Raw genomic sequence first — 12,340 nt, 5'->3', positions numbered from 1 at the left:
TAATGCTGTTGCATACTTAATAGACTATAATATAATATAAATATAACTGTTACATGAACTGGGAAACCAAAAAATTGTGTAATTTGCTTTATTATGCCATTCATGTATTGCAGTGGTCTAGAACAAAGTTTACACTATATTTTAGGTATGTCCATTTTGAGTTTTATGCTCCTAAATAGGGAGTTGAACTATGATAATTGGTTTTTTCAAGCATATAAGTTCTCTGGAATAAATGGGATTTGTATACAGCAATCATATTCCTGAGGATGCTTGGAATATTTGGTCCAATTCCACTAGTAGAAAAAAAAAAGCAAAAACAAAACAGGAAACCTCATGACAGAATGACATGGAGCCAGAGTAAACACATGTGGATTTGACCATTTCTAAGTTCCCTCTGAGCCCTAAAAGCCCATGCTTTGGCAATTCTAAGTACAGAAGCAAAAAGAGGATGTTTTAAAAAGGGCTGGTACACTGGGATGACCCAGAGGGATGGTACAGGGAGGGGGGTTCAGGATTGGGAACACGTGTACACCCATGGCAGATTCATGTTGATGTATGGCAAAACTAATACAATATTGTAAAGTAATTAGCCTCCAATTAAAATATATAAATTTAAATTAAAAAATTTTTTGCCAAAGGAAATTTTGACCTCCTTATTTCTCAGACTATAGATGAGAGGATTTAACATGGGGATGACCACCATATAAAACACAGACAGCACTTTGTCTTGGTCCATTGAGTATCTGGACCTGGGGTGCAGATACATGAACAGGATTGTGCCAGAGAAGATGGTGACCACCATCAGGTGGGACACGCAAGTGGAGAAGGTTTAGTGCCTCCATCAGCAGAGCGGATCCTCATGACAGCATTGAGGATGCAGAGATAGGAAGTGAGAATGGTCAGGAGGCAGCTCAGCTCATTAAAACTGGCAAAAGCAAGAATGACAGCTTCATTGACACGAGTGTCAGAACAAGTGAGTTTCAGGAGGGGTGGAATGTCACAGAAAAAGTGGTTGATGACACTGGAGTGGCAGAAAGGCAGCTGGAAGGTGAGGCCCATGTGAATGGCAGCATTTATGAAGCCAGTGAGGTATGTGGTCAACACCAGCAGGACGTTAAGTTGGGGGGGGGGGGCACAGTGACCGTTTAAAGGCGAGGTTTGCAGATGGCCACCTAACGGTCATAGGACATCACAGTCAACAGGAATCCCTCAATGTCAGCAAAAGAACCAAAACAGAAGAACTGAGTGGCACATTCATTGAATGAAATGACTGGGTTCTCTGCCCAGAAATTTACGAGTATTTTAGGGACAATGACAGAAGAGTAACAGAAGTCAACAAGGGACAGGTTACTGAGGAAAAAATACATTGGCATGTGGAGATGTGAGTCAATCTTGACTAAGAGGATCATGCCAAGATTTCCAAACACAGTGATCATACAGATGACTAGAAATACCATAAAAAGAAGACTGTAGCTCTGGATGATCGCTGAGCCCCAGGAGAATAAATTTAGTCACTGTCGAATGGTTGCTCATCCCTTTGTCTCAGAATGGATGATTGGCTTGCTGAGATAAGAAAGAAATTGGTGATATAAATTATGAAAAAAAAAAAAAAAGAAAATCAAACAGTTTATTCTCTACTGTAGAATTACTTCTAAAATGTCCAAAGAACATGTATATTAATGCTATTTATTTTTTTAACTGAAGAACAACAAAAAGATTTCTTAAGTGAACTCAGCAACTTTTATTTTAAAATGAGCATTTATCCATGTGTGTGTGAAATTGTTGATAATCAACCCCTGCTTGTCTATATCTAACCTTACCTCCCGAAGTTTTTCACCTCTTCCGTTGACCTTTTTGCCTTCACTGTCTATTATCCAGTTCCTTTACATTCTCTTTGGCAATGAAATGTAAGACATACTTGGATATATAATAAATACTTCCTGAATTCAGTTTGTTTTTTTTTCCTGTTTTCTCTTAAGCCCACTCTAATCAAACTTTCACTCCATCACTCCACAGAAATTGTTCTTGTCGAGGTTGTTAGGGTTCTTTATGCTGCTAAATTCAGTGGTCAGTTCTCAATCTTCATCTTTTTGATCTATTGATAATATTTGGCAGAGTTAATTGCTAACTACTCCCTGAAAAACTATCATCTCTTGTCTCCCAGGACACACCATTCTGAGTTTTCCTGCTACCATATGGGCTGCTCCTTCTCAGCCTTCTTTGTTTATTCCTCTTTTCTCTGACTGTTAAGATTGGAGTAGCTCAGAACTCATTTTGTGATCTTCTTCTATTTTTTTTTTCCTATTTACACTCTACCTTCGTGATCTTATTCAGTCTCATGACTATAAATACTATCTATATATTTACAACTCCTGAATTTATTTCAGCCCTGACCTCTTTCCCAAATCCCAGACTTATAATGCAATCACTTACTCACATTTTCATACTAATATCAAATAATGACTCAACCTAACTCAGAGCTGATTTGCTCATGTCTTCCTTTAATTTTCCCAAACATAACATTCTCTGTCTCAAGTCAGTGACAACTCTCTACTTCCATGTGTTCAAATAAAAAATAAATACAAGCAAATAAATATTAAAGAAATTGTTCTCTTTTCTTTCTCACATACTATGTAACTAGTCTATCAGATAATCATGTTGTCTCTATTTTCGAAATGTCTATGTCAACAAGCCAACTTTATTTATTTCTACCATTAAGGCTCAAGTCAACATCATCTTTCACCTAGATTACTACAATAGTCCTTTAACTGACCGTTCTTTCTTTAAAATCAGTTAAATTCCACCCTATAAAATACCATTTAAAAAAATTCACAGCCATTTTGTAGATCTCTACTTTATACATATAAATATATATATACATCTATATATATGATATAAATTATATTCTATATGACATATATGTGTGTATGTGTTTACATATGTTTATGTATATAGATAGATAGATAAAGGCTGACAATTGCAGTAGTTCCTCAAAGCCTGCATATAAGAGCATAAAATAATTTTATTTAATGTACTACACAGTGTATTAAATATGCCAAGTGCCTTGGCACTCTTTCTATACAAAATTAATTAAATTTCCCTGCTTCATACATGAGAATGCAATGGCAACCCATTCCAGTGCTCTTGCCTGGAAAATCCCATGGACGGAGGAGCCTGGTAGGCTGCAGTCCATGGGGTCACACAGAGTCGGACAAGACTGAAGTGACTTAGCAGCAGCAGCTTCATACACACACAAAAACACACATATATACACATAGAGATGCATGTGTACATGTGTGTTTCTATGTGTACGCCTAGGTTGAATATTCTATAAAGTCCTCATCTCTTATTAGTCGTCCTAAACTTTCTTCTAAAAAAAAAAAAAATAGTGTTAGTTTAGTGGCTAACCTTCAATTCAGTGTTTCAGACACTGCAATTTAGAGACATAGTGTTTTTAAAATTTTTATTTATTGATCTTAATTGGAGGATAAGTACTTTACAATACTGTGATGGTTTTTGCCTTCATCAATATGAATCTGCCATAGGCACGTGTGCGTCCCCTCCATGCTGAGCCTCCCTCCCTGTCAACCCTGTCCTTCCAGGTTGTCACAGAGCACTGAGAGGTTTTTGTCTTAATTCCTTGAACGCTTTTTGAATCCTCTTTGAAGCTTTCTATATCTAACCAGTTAGAGATAAATCATCTTACCTGCTGTCCTTAAGACATACTCACTGAAAGTAGTGGTGTTTATAAGTTTAGTTTTATTTATTGCTTTTTGGAGGAATACAACTTTTTTTCCCCTACAGTGTGAAATTTATAGCTTTGATGAAAATGGAAGTGGCCTAAGGACCTCAGCTGTGACAGACTTAAGATATGGTTAATTAATTCAACAAAGAATATAAGATGCTACTTCTGAATTTGAGGCTGAGGGTCAGATTATTAAGGTTGTGATGATGCTCTTGAGATTTAATCATCTTTGCAAAACACTAAAAATCGAAAGCCTGAAATATACTAACCCAAAATTAAGGCATCCACTTTTTTTTCACTGAGATAATTGAACTATTTTCTCCCCAGGGAGTCACTTATACCTTTGTGAATAAGTTAGGCATTTGAAGTACAAAATGTCTTTTATGGTCTTAAGACTCCATTGTGAATAACACTGAATTAAATTAAATGATATAAAATTTATTAGGTCTTGCCTCAAAAATTCACAATTCCACTGAAAATATAATCCATACTCATATCTATTTTAATAGGCAAGAATACTGGAATGAGTTACCATAACCTACTCCAATTGATCCATCACTCCCCAAACACCTTCCTGAAATTGCAGTTTTTTTCTCTCTTTTTATTTGCTCACTCTGTTCCATGTATAATTTGTTCCCTTACTATTCTTTTAACAAACCAAGGAGGATCTCACCTCAGGGCCTTTGAGTCACCACAGATATTCATGCAATGTTATTCCTATGCAGGACTTGCTCAAATGTTATTTCCACAGGTTGTTCTACTCCCATACAAACCTTTTCTCTCACTTTAATTTCTTTAAAGCACAACTCTTATCCATGTCACACACGTGCATCCCACACAAACAGGAGCAAATGCCTGTGCACACATGCATACACACTTTGCTGTTGACAATAAAGTCTTCCTCACTCAAAAACAAGTTTAATGAAATCAAGAATTTTGTTTTCTCACGAGGTATATCTTCAGCATGTGTTACCTGCTGAATACATTTTTCCACTAATGTCCTTGAGAGAAACGTTGGTTAATAATTAAAAGTGGAATTAACAGGAGATTGGAGGGTTGTTCCAGGGGGATAGGATGAGTTACCTCCTCCTTTGTGGTCTCTAACAAACCTTTTGGGGATGAAGTGGTCTCATTTGGAACATTGGTATTCCACCTTCTGGTCTGTAGTGGAGAGTGGTATGGAAAGACATAGGAAACAGACATTTAGCTGATTCCAAATTATTTCTTCAACATATCATCTCATGAAAGACAGTTTTTTCCCTGTTGCTCCAACATTGAAAGCCCCAACCCCACTACAATAAGCAATAAATAAATAATTGTGTTTGATAACTGTTTATTGAAAATTATGTGAAACTTTGGCTGGGCTACAGATAAAAAGTTAGAACACTTTGACTTTGAGATTACTACACTTAAATATTTCAGTTAATTCACAAAGTCAGTAAGCTATACCCCCATTATTGCTATGGCACCCTTATTATTAAACAGCTAAGACTTTCTTCTATAGTATTTGGTACTCTTGACATCCATGTGAATGGAAGAGTGTTACTATTTACAATAGATGCTGTGATATACTACCCAGATTGGATGTTCAGTATTGAAATATTTACTTCCCCAGCTTCCTAGGGCATCTACAGCTCACACCTCATAGCTGAGCTCTACTCTTGGAATATCCCTGCTGAAAGGCATTGTCATTCTGAAAGTTAGACTGCTTCCAGTGGGTGACCCATATCTAAAGCAGGTTATTATGGAGGTATAAATACCTGTTCAAATTTGAAACATCTCTGAGAAGGATAATCTCAGCTCCAGATCTCCACATGGAACTGGCTGAATACTCTGTTGCAATTTCATCACAAATTAGTTTCTTCTACCCAATCCGTTTTCCCTTACTTCTTTATCAGTATTGTTCCTGGGAACACTCTCCAGTAAATTTCCTAAATACAAATATCTGTCTCAGAGTCTATTTTCCAAGATCCAATCAAAGTCATATATATATATATATATATATATATATATATATATATATATATATATAAAATTAAGAGTGAAAAAGCTCAAATTTGAAATTGAGATTTAAATCTAGGCCAGCCAATTCCAAGTATTTTGATATTTTACCAGACACTGCCTTCCTTCACTGTATTGATTCATGGTACAGGCTAATAAATACACATTTAGGACACCAGGAATTTAAGAATACATCTCATTTTAAACAATATACTTTAACACAGAAAAACAGTTCAAGCAATTAGACAATACAATTAACATGAAAACATTCTTATTCCACATAATAGGGTGATATGTAACATGGCTTCACAGTATCTGTTGCTGTAAGATCTTCTTTAAGGCCCCTTTCACATCCTTATTTTTCAAACTGTAGATGAGGGGATTTAGCATAGGGATCACTACCGTATAAAAGACAGAGACAATCTTGTCCTGCTCCATTGAGTAGCTAGTCTTAGGACGCGAGTACATGAAGAAAATTGTCCCAAAGAATATGGTGACGGCCATGAGGTGAGAGGCACAGGTGGAGAAGGCTCTGTGCCTGCCCTCCAAGGAGGGCATCCTCAAGATGGCAACGAGGATGCATAGGTAGGAAGTGAGGATGATCATAACACAGCCGATGACAGTAACGCTGGAGAAAGCCATGATCACGATGCCATTGATGTGGGTATCAGAGCAAGAGAGTTTGAGCAGGGCTGGTGTATCACAGTAGAAATGATTGATCTTATTGGAGCCACAAAAGGACAACTTGAAAGTCATTCCTGTGTGTATGGCTGCATTTCCAAAACCTGCTAGGAATGAGGTAGCCGCTAGCAAGAAGCAAATTCTCCCAGACATGAGAACTGGATACAGCAAAGGGTTCCAAATGGCTACGTAGCGATCATATGCCATCGTAGCTAACATGAAGCACTCAGTCCCCAGGAAAGAGCCAAAGAAATAGAACTGGGCAGCACACCCATTAAAAGAAATGGCCTTGCTCTCAGCCACAAGGTTCACCAGCATCTTAGGAGTGACAGAAGAAGAGTAAGAGGCATCAACAAAGGAGAGACTGCTGAGAAAAAAGTACATGGGGGTGTGGAGACAAGGATCCATCTTAATTAACACAATCACCCCCAAATTACCCACCATGGTTGCCATATAGATCAACAGAAATAATCCAAAGAGGACGACCTGTAGCTCTGAATTGTCTGAGAGTCCTAAGAGGATAAATTCTGTCACTTCTGTTTGATTCCTGGTTTGCATCTCTTTCATATATCTGACCTGGGCTGCAATAAGAGAAAAGATGGAACATGCTATTTGGTCAGATGAATACACGACTTTTGGGGTTCCCTGCTGGCTCTATGGTAAATGAGCTCGCCAATACAGGAGCTTCAAGTTCGATCCTTGGCGGGGGGAAGATCCCCTGGAGAAGGAAATGGCAAGCCACCCCAATATTTTTGCCTAGAACATTCCATGGACAGAGGAGACTCATGGTGAAGCTGAAATGCCAATACTTTGGCCACCTGATTCAAAGAACTGACTCATTGGAAAAGACCCTGAGTCTGGAAAAGATTGAAAGCAGGAGGAGAAGTGGATGACAGAGGAGGAGATGGTTGGATGGCATCGCTTACTCAATGGGCATGTGTTTGAGCAAGCTCCAGGAGTTGGTGATGGACAGGGAAGCCCGGTGTGCTGCAGTCCATGTCGCAAGCAATCAGACATGACTAAGCCACTGTATGGATGTGAGAGTTGGACTGTGAAGAAAGCTGAGCGCCGAAGAATTGATGCTTTTAAACTATGGTTCTGGAGAAGACTCTTGCAAGTCCCTTGGACTGCAAGGAGATCCAACCAGTCCATTCTGAAGGAGATCAGTCCTGGGTGTTCTTTGGAAGGAATGATGCTAAAGCTGAAACTCCAGTACTTTGGTCACCTCATGCAAAGAGTTGACTCATTGGAAAAGACCCTGATGCTGGGAGGGACTGGGGGCAGGAGGAGAAGGGGACGACAGAGGATGAGATGTCTGGATGGCATCACCGACTCGATGCACATGAGTTTGGGTGAACTCTGGAAGTTGGTGATGGACAGGGAGGCCTGGTGTGCTGCAATTCATGGGGTTGCAAAGAGTCGGACATGACTGAGCGACTGAACTGAACTGAACAGAAGCGACTGAACTGAATTAATATCAATCTTTAAAAAAAAAAAAAAACTTAAAACAGAAGATCAAAGTAACTCAGCACCTGTGCTAATATTGATGTTAAAGGATCTACTGAGCACAGCTTGGGGGAAGGGTGGCAAGATCTGGTTCCATTCTTACAGACACCACTGTACAAGAAGTGCCTAGTCATGCTCAGATCCACTCAGTTTCCACTGGGACAGGGACTCAATACTCCAATAAGAAAAAGCCTGGCATTTTTATACAGTACTGTAATACTTTCAATGTATCACTGCACTCATTATCTTATCTAAACCTCACCACAATTCAGTGAGGGAGATAATCAAGAATAAGCCTATGAGTATTAAGAAGATACTCTTTTGTTAGGTGAGGTCAGTGAAGTATATGAATGTCTCAGCTAATCAGTGGTGAATGCTGCATAGAACATAGGTCTCTTGATGCCACATTATTTGTTCCTCAAAACTACACTGCCCCTCTTCTGATTTCACTGGGCAGATATTCAGCCTAGGTCCTTGTCCTTGGACTAAAGCTAGTTTGAATTTCACAGAAGAGCATTTTCAGCAGGTATTAAAAAGGAGGAAAGGGTCTTTTCCTCTCATCTTCAACATGAAAGCTTCCATGAGAGTACTTCTCCATCAGAAATAGCAGAGAGAATAAAATGCTCTAGAAACTTGTGTGTGTGTGTGTGTTAGGCACATAAAGAAAGGCAACAACGTGTAAAAATAGCAAGTACTAAATTAGGTTACTCATTCCCTATGATCTACAAGCTCTGTGTTAAGTATGTTTCCTGCATTATTTTATTTAAATTCTATGAGGTAAGCAGTATTATAGTCCTCTTTTTGCACATGAGAAATGAGAGGTACAAAAGATTGATGACTGCTGCTCAGAGTCCCATAGATCGATTATGGATGTCTAATTTACATCCAGTCAGTTCAGTTCTCCTTCTCTTAACATTCAAGGTCATTTATAAGGATCTTGTCAATAATAGATGTGAGCACTAATATACATAGATGTTGATATTGTAATTCTCAGAACTGTATTAATACATTAGAATCCATTTACCTACATTAGGAAAAAAAATGTGTATATCTCCTAAAAAGAAAATACAGTGGCTGAAAATTGCCTTTTTCAGAACTCACTCTCATTAATTTGTCTTTTAGCAAAATACCATTTATTTTACATCTAGCATTGTAAATTACATGCCTCATTCTCTCCTCTTCCTTAGCAAATACATTTCTTGTTTTTATGAAATATACTCTTTCCCCCAACTGAGAGTTTGCAGTCAACCATTTAGTCCAAAGATTCTTCATCTGGGTTTTCAATTTCTAAGAGTTTGTGAAAATAATAGTAAGATTTCCTTAAAATCTCTGGTGTTTAAAAAAGCATTCAAGTCATATATTATTTATTCTCCTTAGCTTTCTCCTAAAGACTAAGAAATTTTGTGTTGATAAAAGTGGACAGAACAGTTATTTAACATACTTTCTTAGTCATTTAGTATTCTTGGAACCTTGGGTCTGTGGGTAATTGGAGAAATTAACAAGATTGTGAATTTTTCTTGAGATCAGTAAGCTACATGGGACACAAGTTTAATATTTTTTTTCTTACCTTTCTTAATTGGTTGACTTCTACTTGATCCCTTTGCTTGTTCTTATCCAATGCCCAAATTCACCAGAAAAAGAAAATCAGGAGGCAAGAAAACATAAAAACTTTTTAGAAAAGTGTCCTCTAATTGTCCCAGGTTAAACAGTAGACACAGTTGTAAAGGACTTTAGACACCAACTATTACAGAGACGAGAAAACTGAAACACTTATACCTTCCCTGTCATGAGAGAATCACTCACATTCAGCAGAGACTGAGCCCTTCTTATTTTTACTTTTCCTTTAAGGTAAGAATCCCAATGTGTTAAAATGTAAAATACATTTCAAAATATACAATACATTGCTGCAGTATATTTGTAATACTGTTTGCAGCTATTTCCAGTTCGAGAGTCCCTAGACCAGAGTCTGGAGTAAGCATCCTGACATTTTAAATAGGATATATTTCTTGTTCTTATGGCTCTGGGGACTGTGTTCTCCATGTCATCTCATTTTAATATACTTGTTTTTTATTTTTTTTTCCCCTCTGCAACTAAGGGACTCACATGTCTGTTTCATGTTCCTCTCCTTTACCCTTGGGATACCTGGGGCTAAATAGAATGAATTTTCAGATGAGTAGTCCTAACCACTGTTTTGATTTTTTTTTTTTTTGATTCATTGCTTCATTGCTATGTCAGACTTTCACTAATTGCCATGAGCAGGGACTGCTCTCTCACTGCAGTACTTCTCATTATGCAGGCTTCTCGTTATTGTGGTCTTTTGTTGCAGCGCATGGGCTCCGGTGTGTGGGCTTCAGTAGTTGTAGCTCACAGTCTCCAGGGTGCTGAGTGCTGAGGCATAGGCTTAGTAGCTCCAGCACCAGGTCTTTCTGGCATGTGGGATCTTCCCAGACCAGGGATCTGAACCCATGTCCCCTGCACTGGCAGGCAGATTCCTAATCACTGAAACACCAGGGAAGCCCTGCTAATCACCATTAAACACCCTTTTATTGTCATCCCAACAGTTAGTGGTCTAGTCCCCTTGGGAGCATTACAAGTATCCACAAAAGAGCAGGTTAGTTCAATCTCTGATCTTGCCTTTTATAAGGACTTTGGGTATATAGCGGAAATTATGCTACCTGAATCATGGTAATGGACTAATTGAGGGAGGTAAAGGGATCCATATGCAGAGTATATGCAGAGCACATCATGAGAAACGATGGGCTGGAAGAAACACAAGCTGGAATCAAGATTGCCGGGAGAAATATCAATAACCTCAGATATGCAGATGACACCACCCTTATGGCAGAAAGTGAAGAGGAACTAAAAAGCCTCTTGATGAAAGTGAAAGTGGAGAGTGAAAAAGTTGGCTTAAAGCTCAACATTCAGAAAACAAAGATCATGGCATCCGGTCCCACCACTTCATGGGAAATAGATGGGGAAGCAGTGGAAACAGTGTCAGACTTTATTTTTCTGGGCTCCAAAATCACTGCAGATGGTGACTGCAGCCATGAAATTAAAAGATGCTTACTCCTTGGAAGAAAAGTTATGACCAACCTAGATAGCATATTGAAAACCAGAGACATTACTTTGCCAACAAAGGTCTGTCTAGTCAAGGCTATGGTTTTTCCTGTGGTCATGTATGGATGTGAGAGTTGGACTGTGAAGAAGGCTGAATGCCGAAGAATTGATGCTTTTGAACTGTGGTGTTGGAGAAGACTCTTGAGAGTCCCTTGGACTGCAAGAAGATCCAACCAGTCCATTCTGAAGGAGATCAGCCCTGGGATTTCTTTGGAAGGAATGATGCTGAAGCTGAAACTCCAGTACTTTGGCCATCTGATGGGAAGACTTGACTCATTGGAAAAGACTCTGATGCTGGGAGGAATTGGGGGCAGGAGGACCTGCCCCCATCGACCTGACTCAATGGACGTGAGTCTGAGTGAACTCCGGGAGATGGTGATGAACAGGGAGGCCTGGCGTGCTGTGATTCATGGGGTCTCAAAGAGTCGAACACGACTGAGCGACTGAACTGAACTGAACTGAACTGAAAGGGAGCCAGCAAGAAAAAGGATTGACCTGACTTTCAGTCATGGGTATCTGTCACTGATTGTGTGATTTTGGTTAATGCATTAAACCTCTTTATATATCAGCTTTTTCATTTCTATGTAGGAATACTGACACCCACCTCATAGATTGAATCTGTAGATAAATGGATGAATGCATGTGAATTGTTGCATCAAATACATATAGATAGCTGACTGATAAGCAAGAGTTCCCCCACCTTGACTCTCCTTCCTACTGTCTAGAATAAGAAATAGTTATTAGCGTATGTAGTCTAGATTGATGCTTACAAGTTTCCCATCGCCTAAATGTGTCTTCCATATAAGAGATACAGAGTCTAAAATAAATTGATCAACATATTACAATCATTTATATTATCTATGTCACTTTGAGAAGATACCCCAATTAATTTCTCTCATTACAATGTAATCAATGTAATTTGCACTAAATTCTGGGGGACAGAAAGACTTAAAAGGTACATTGCTTTATCTCTAGCAATTCAGACAATATTTGCATTATTTTGGTTAAATCTTAGCCTTTTTTTAGAGGGAAAATACAGTAGGCTCCTATCAACACAGAGTCTGAAACATAATTGGCAAACAATGAAGTTTACTTAATAAGTAAATAAATAACCTTTCTTCAATTAATAGTGAGTTCATTATTATACAGGAGTGTGAGTGGAAGCTGGAAGAAAGATCACATGGCACTAAGAGATCAATGGTAAGGGATATAGGACTAAAAGGACCCTAGGTGACATCACAGTGGTAGAATGAGACCACTGAACAACACAGGAGTAATTAATCATGGACA

General features: G+C 38.5%; 1 protein-coding gene and 1 pseudogene across 1 annotated transcript; both read right to left on the bottom strand.

Annotated features, from left to right (window-relative positions):
- Positions 1-206: 206 nt before the first annotated feature.
- LOC102397628 lies at positions 207-1,533 on the bottom strand (annotated as a pseudogene).
- Positions 1,534-6,052: 4,519 nt separating this feature from the next.
- LOC102396679 (olfactory receptor 5AP2) lies at positions 6,053-6,997 on the bottom strand. Its single transcript, XM_025266304.2, has one exon. It carries the CDS (start codon positions 6,992-6,994, stop codon positions 6,053-6,055), a length of 942 nt encoding a protein of 313 aa, XP_025122089.2. The 5' UTR covers positions 6,995-6,997.
- Between the last annotated feature and the right edge of the window lie 5,343 nt (positions 6,998-12,340).

The sequence above is a fragment of the Bubalus bubalis genome, chromosome 16 (genome assembly GCF_019923935.1).
Source record: "Bubalus bubalis isolate 160015118507 breed Murrah chromosome 16, NDDB_SH_1, whole genome shotgun sequence".
NCBI lineage: Eukaryota > Metazoa > Chordata > Mammalia > Artiodactyla > Bovidae > Bubalus > Bubalus bubalis.
Note: the sequence above shows the minus strand (reverse complement) of the source record. Positions and strands in the feature narration are given on the sequence as shown.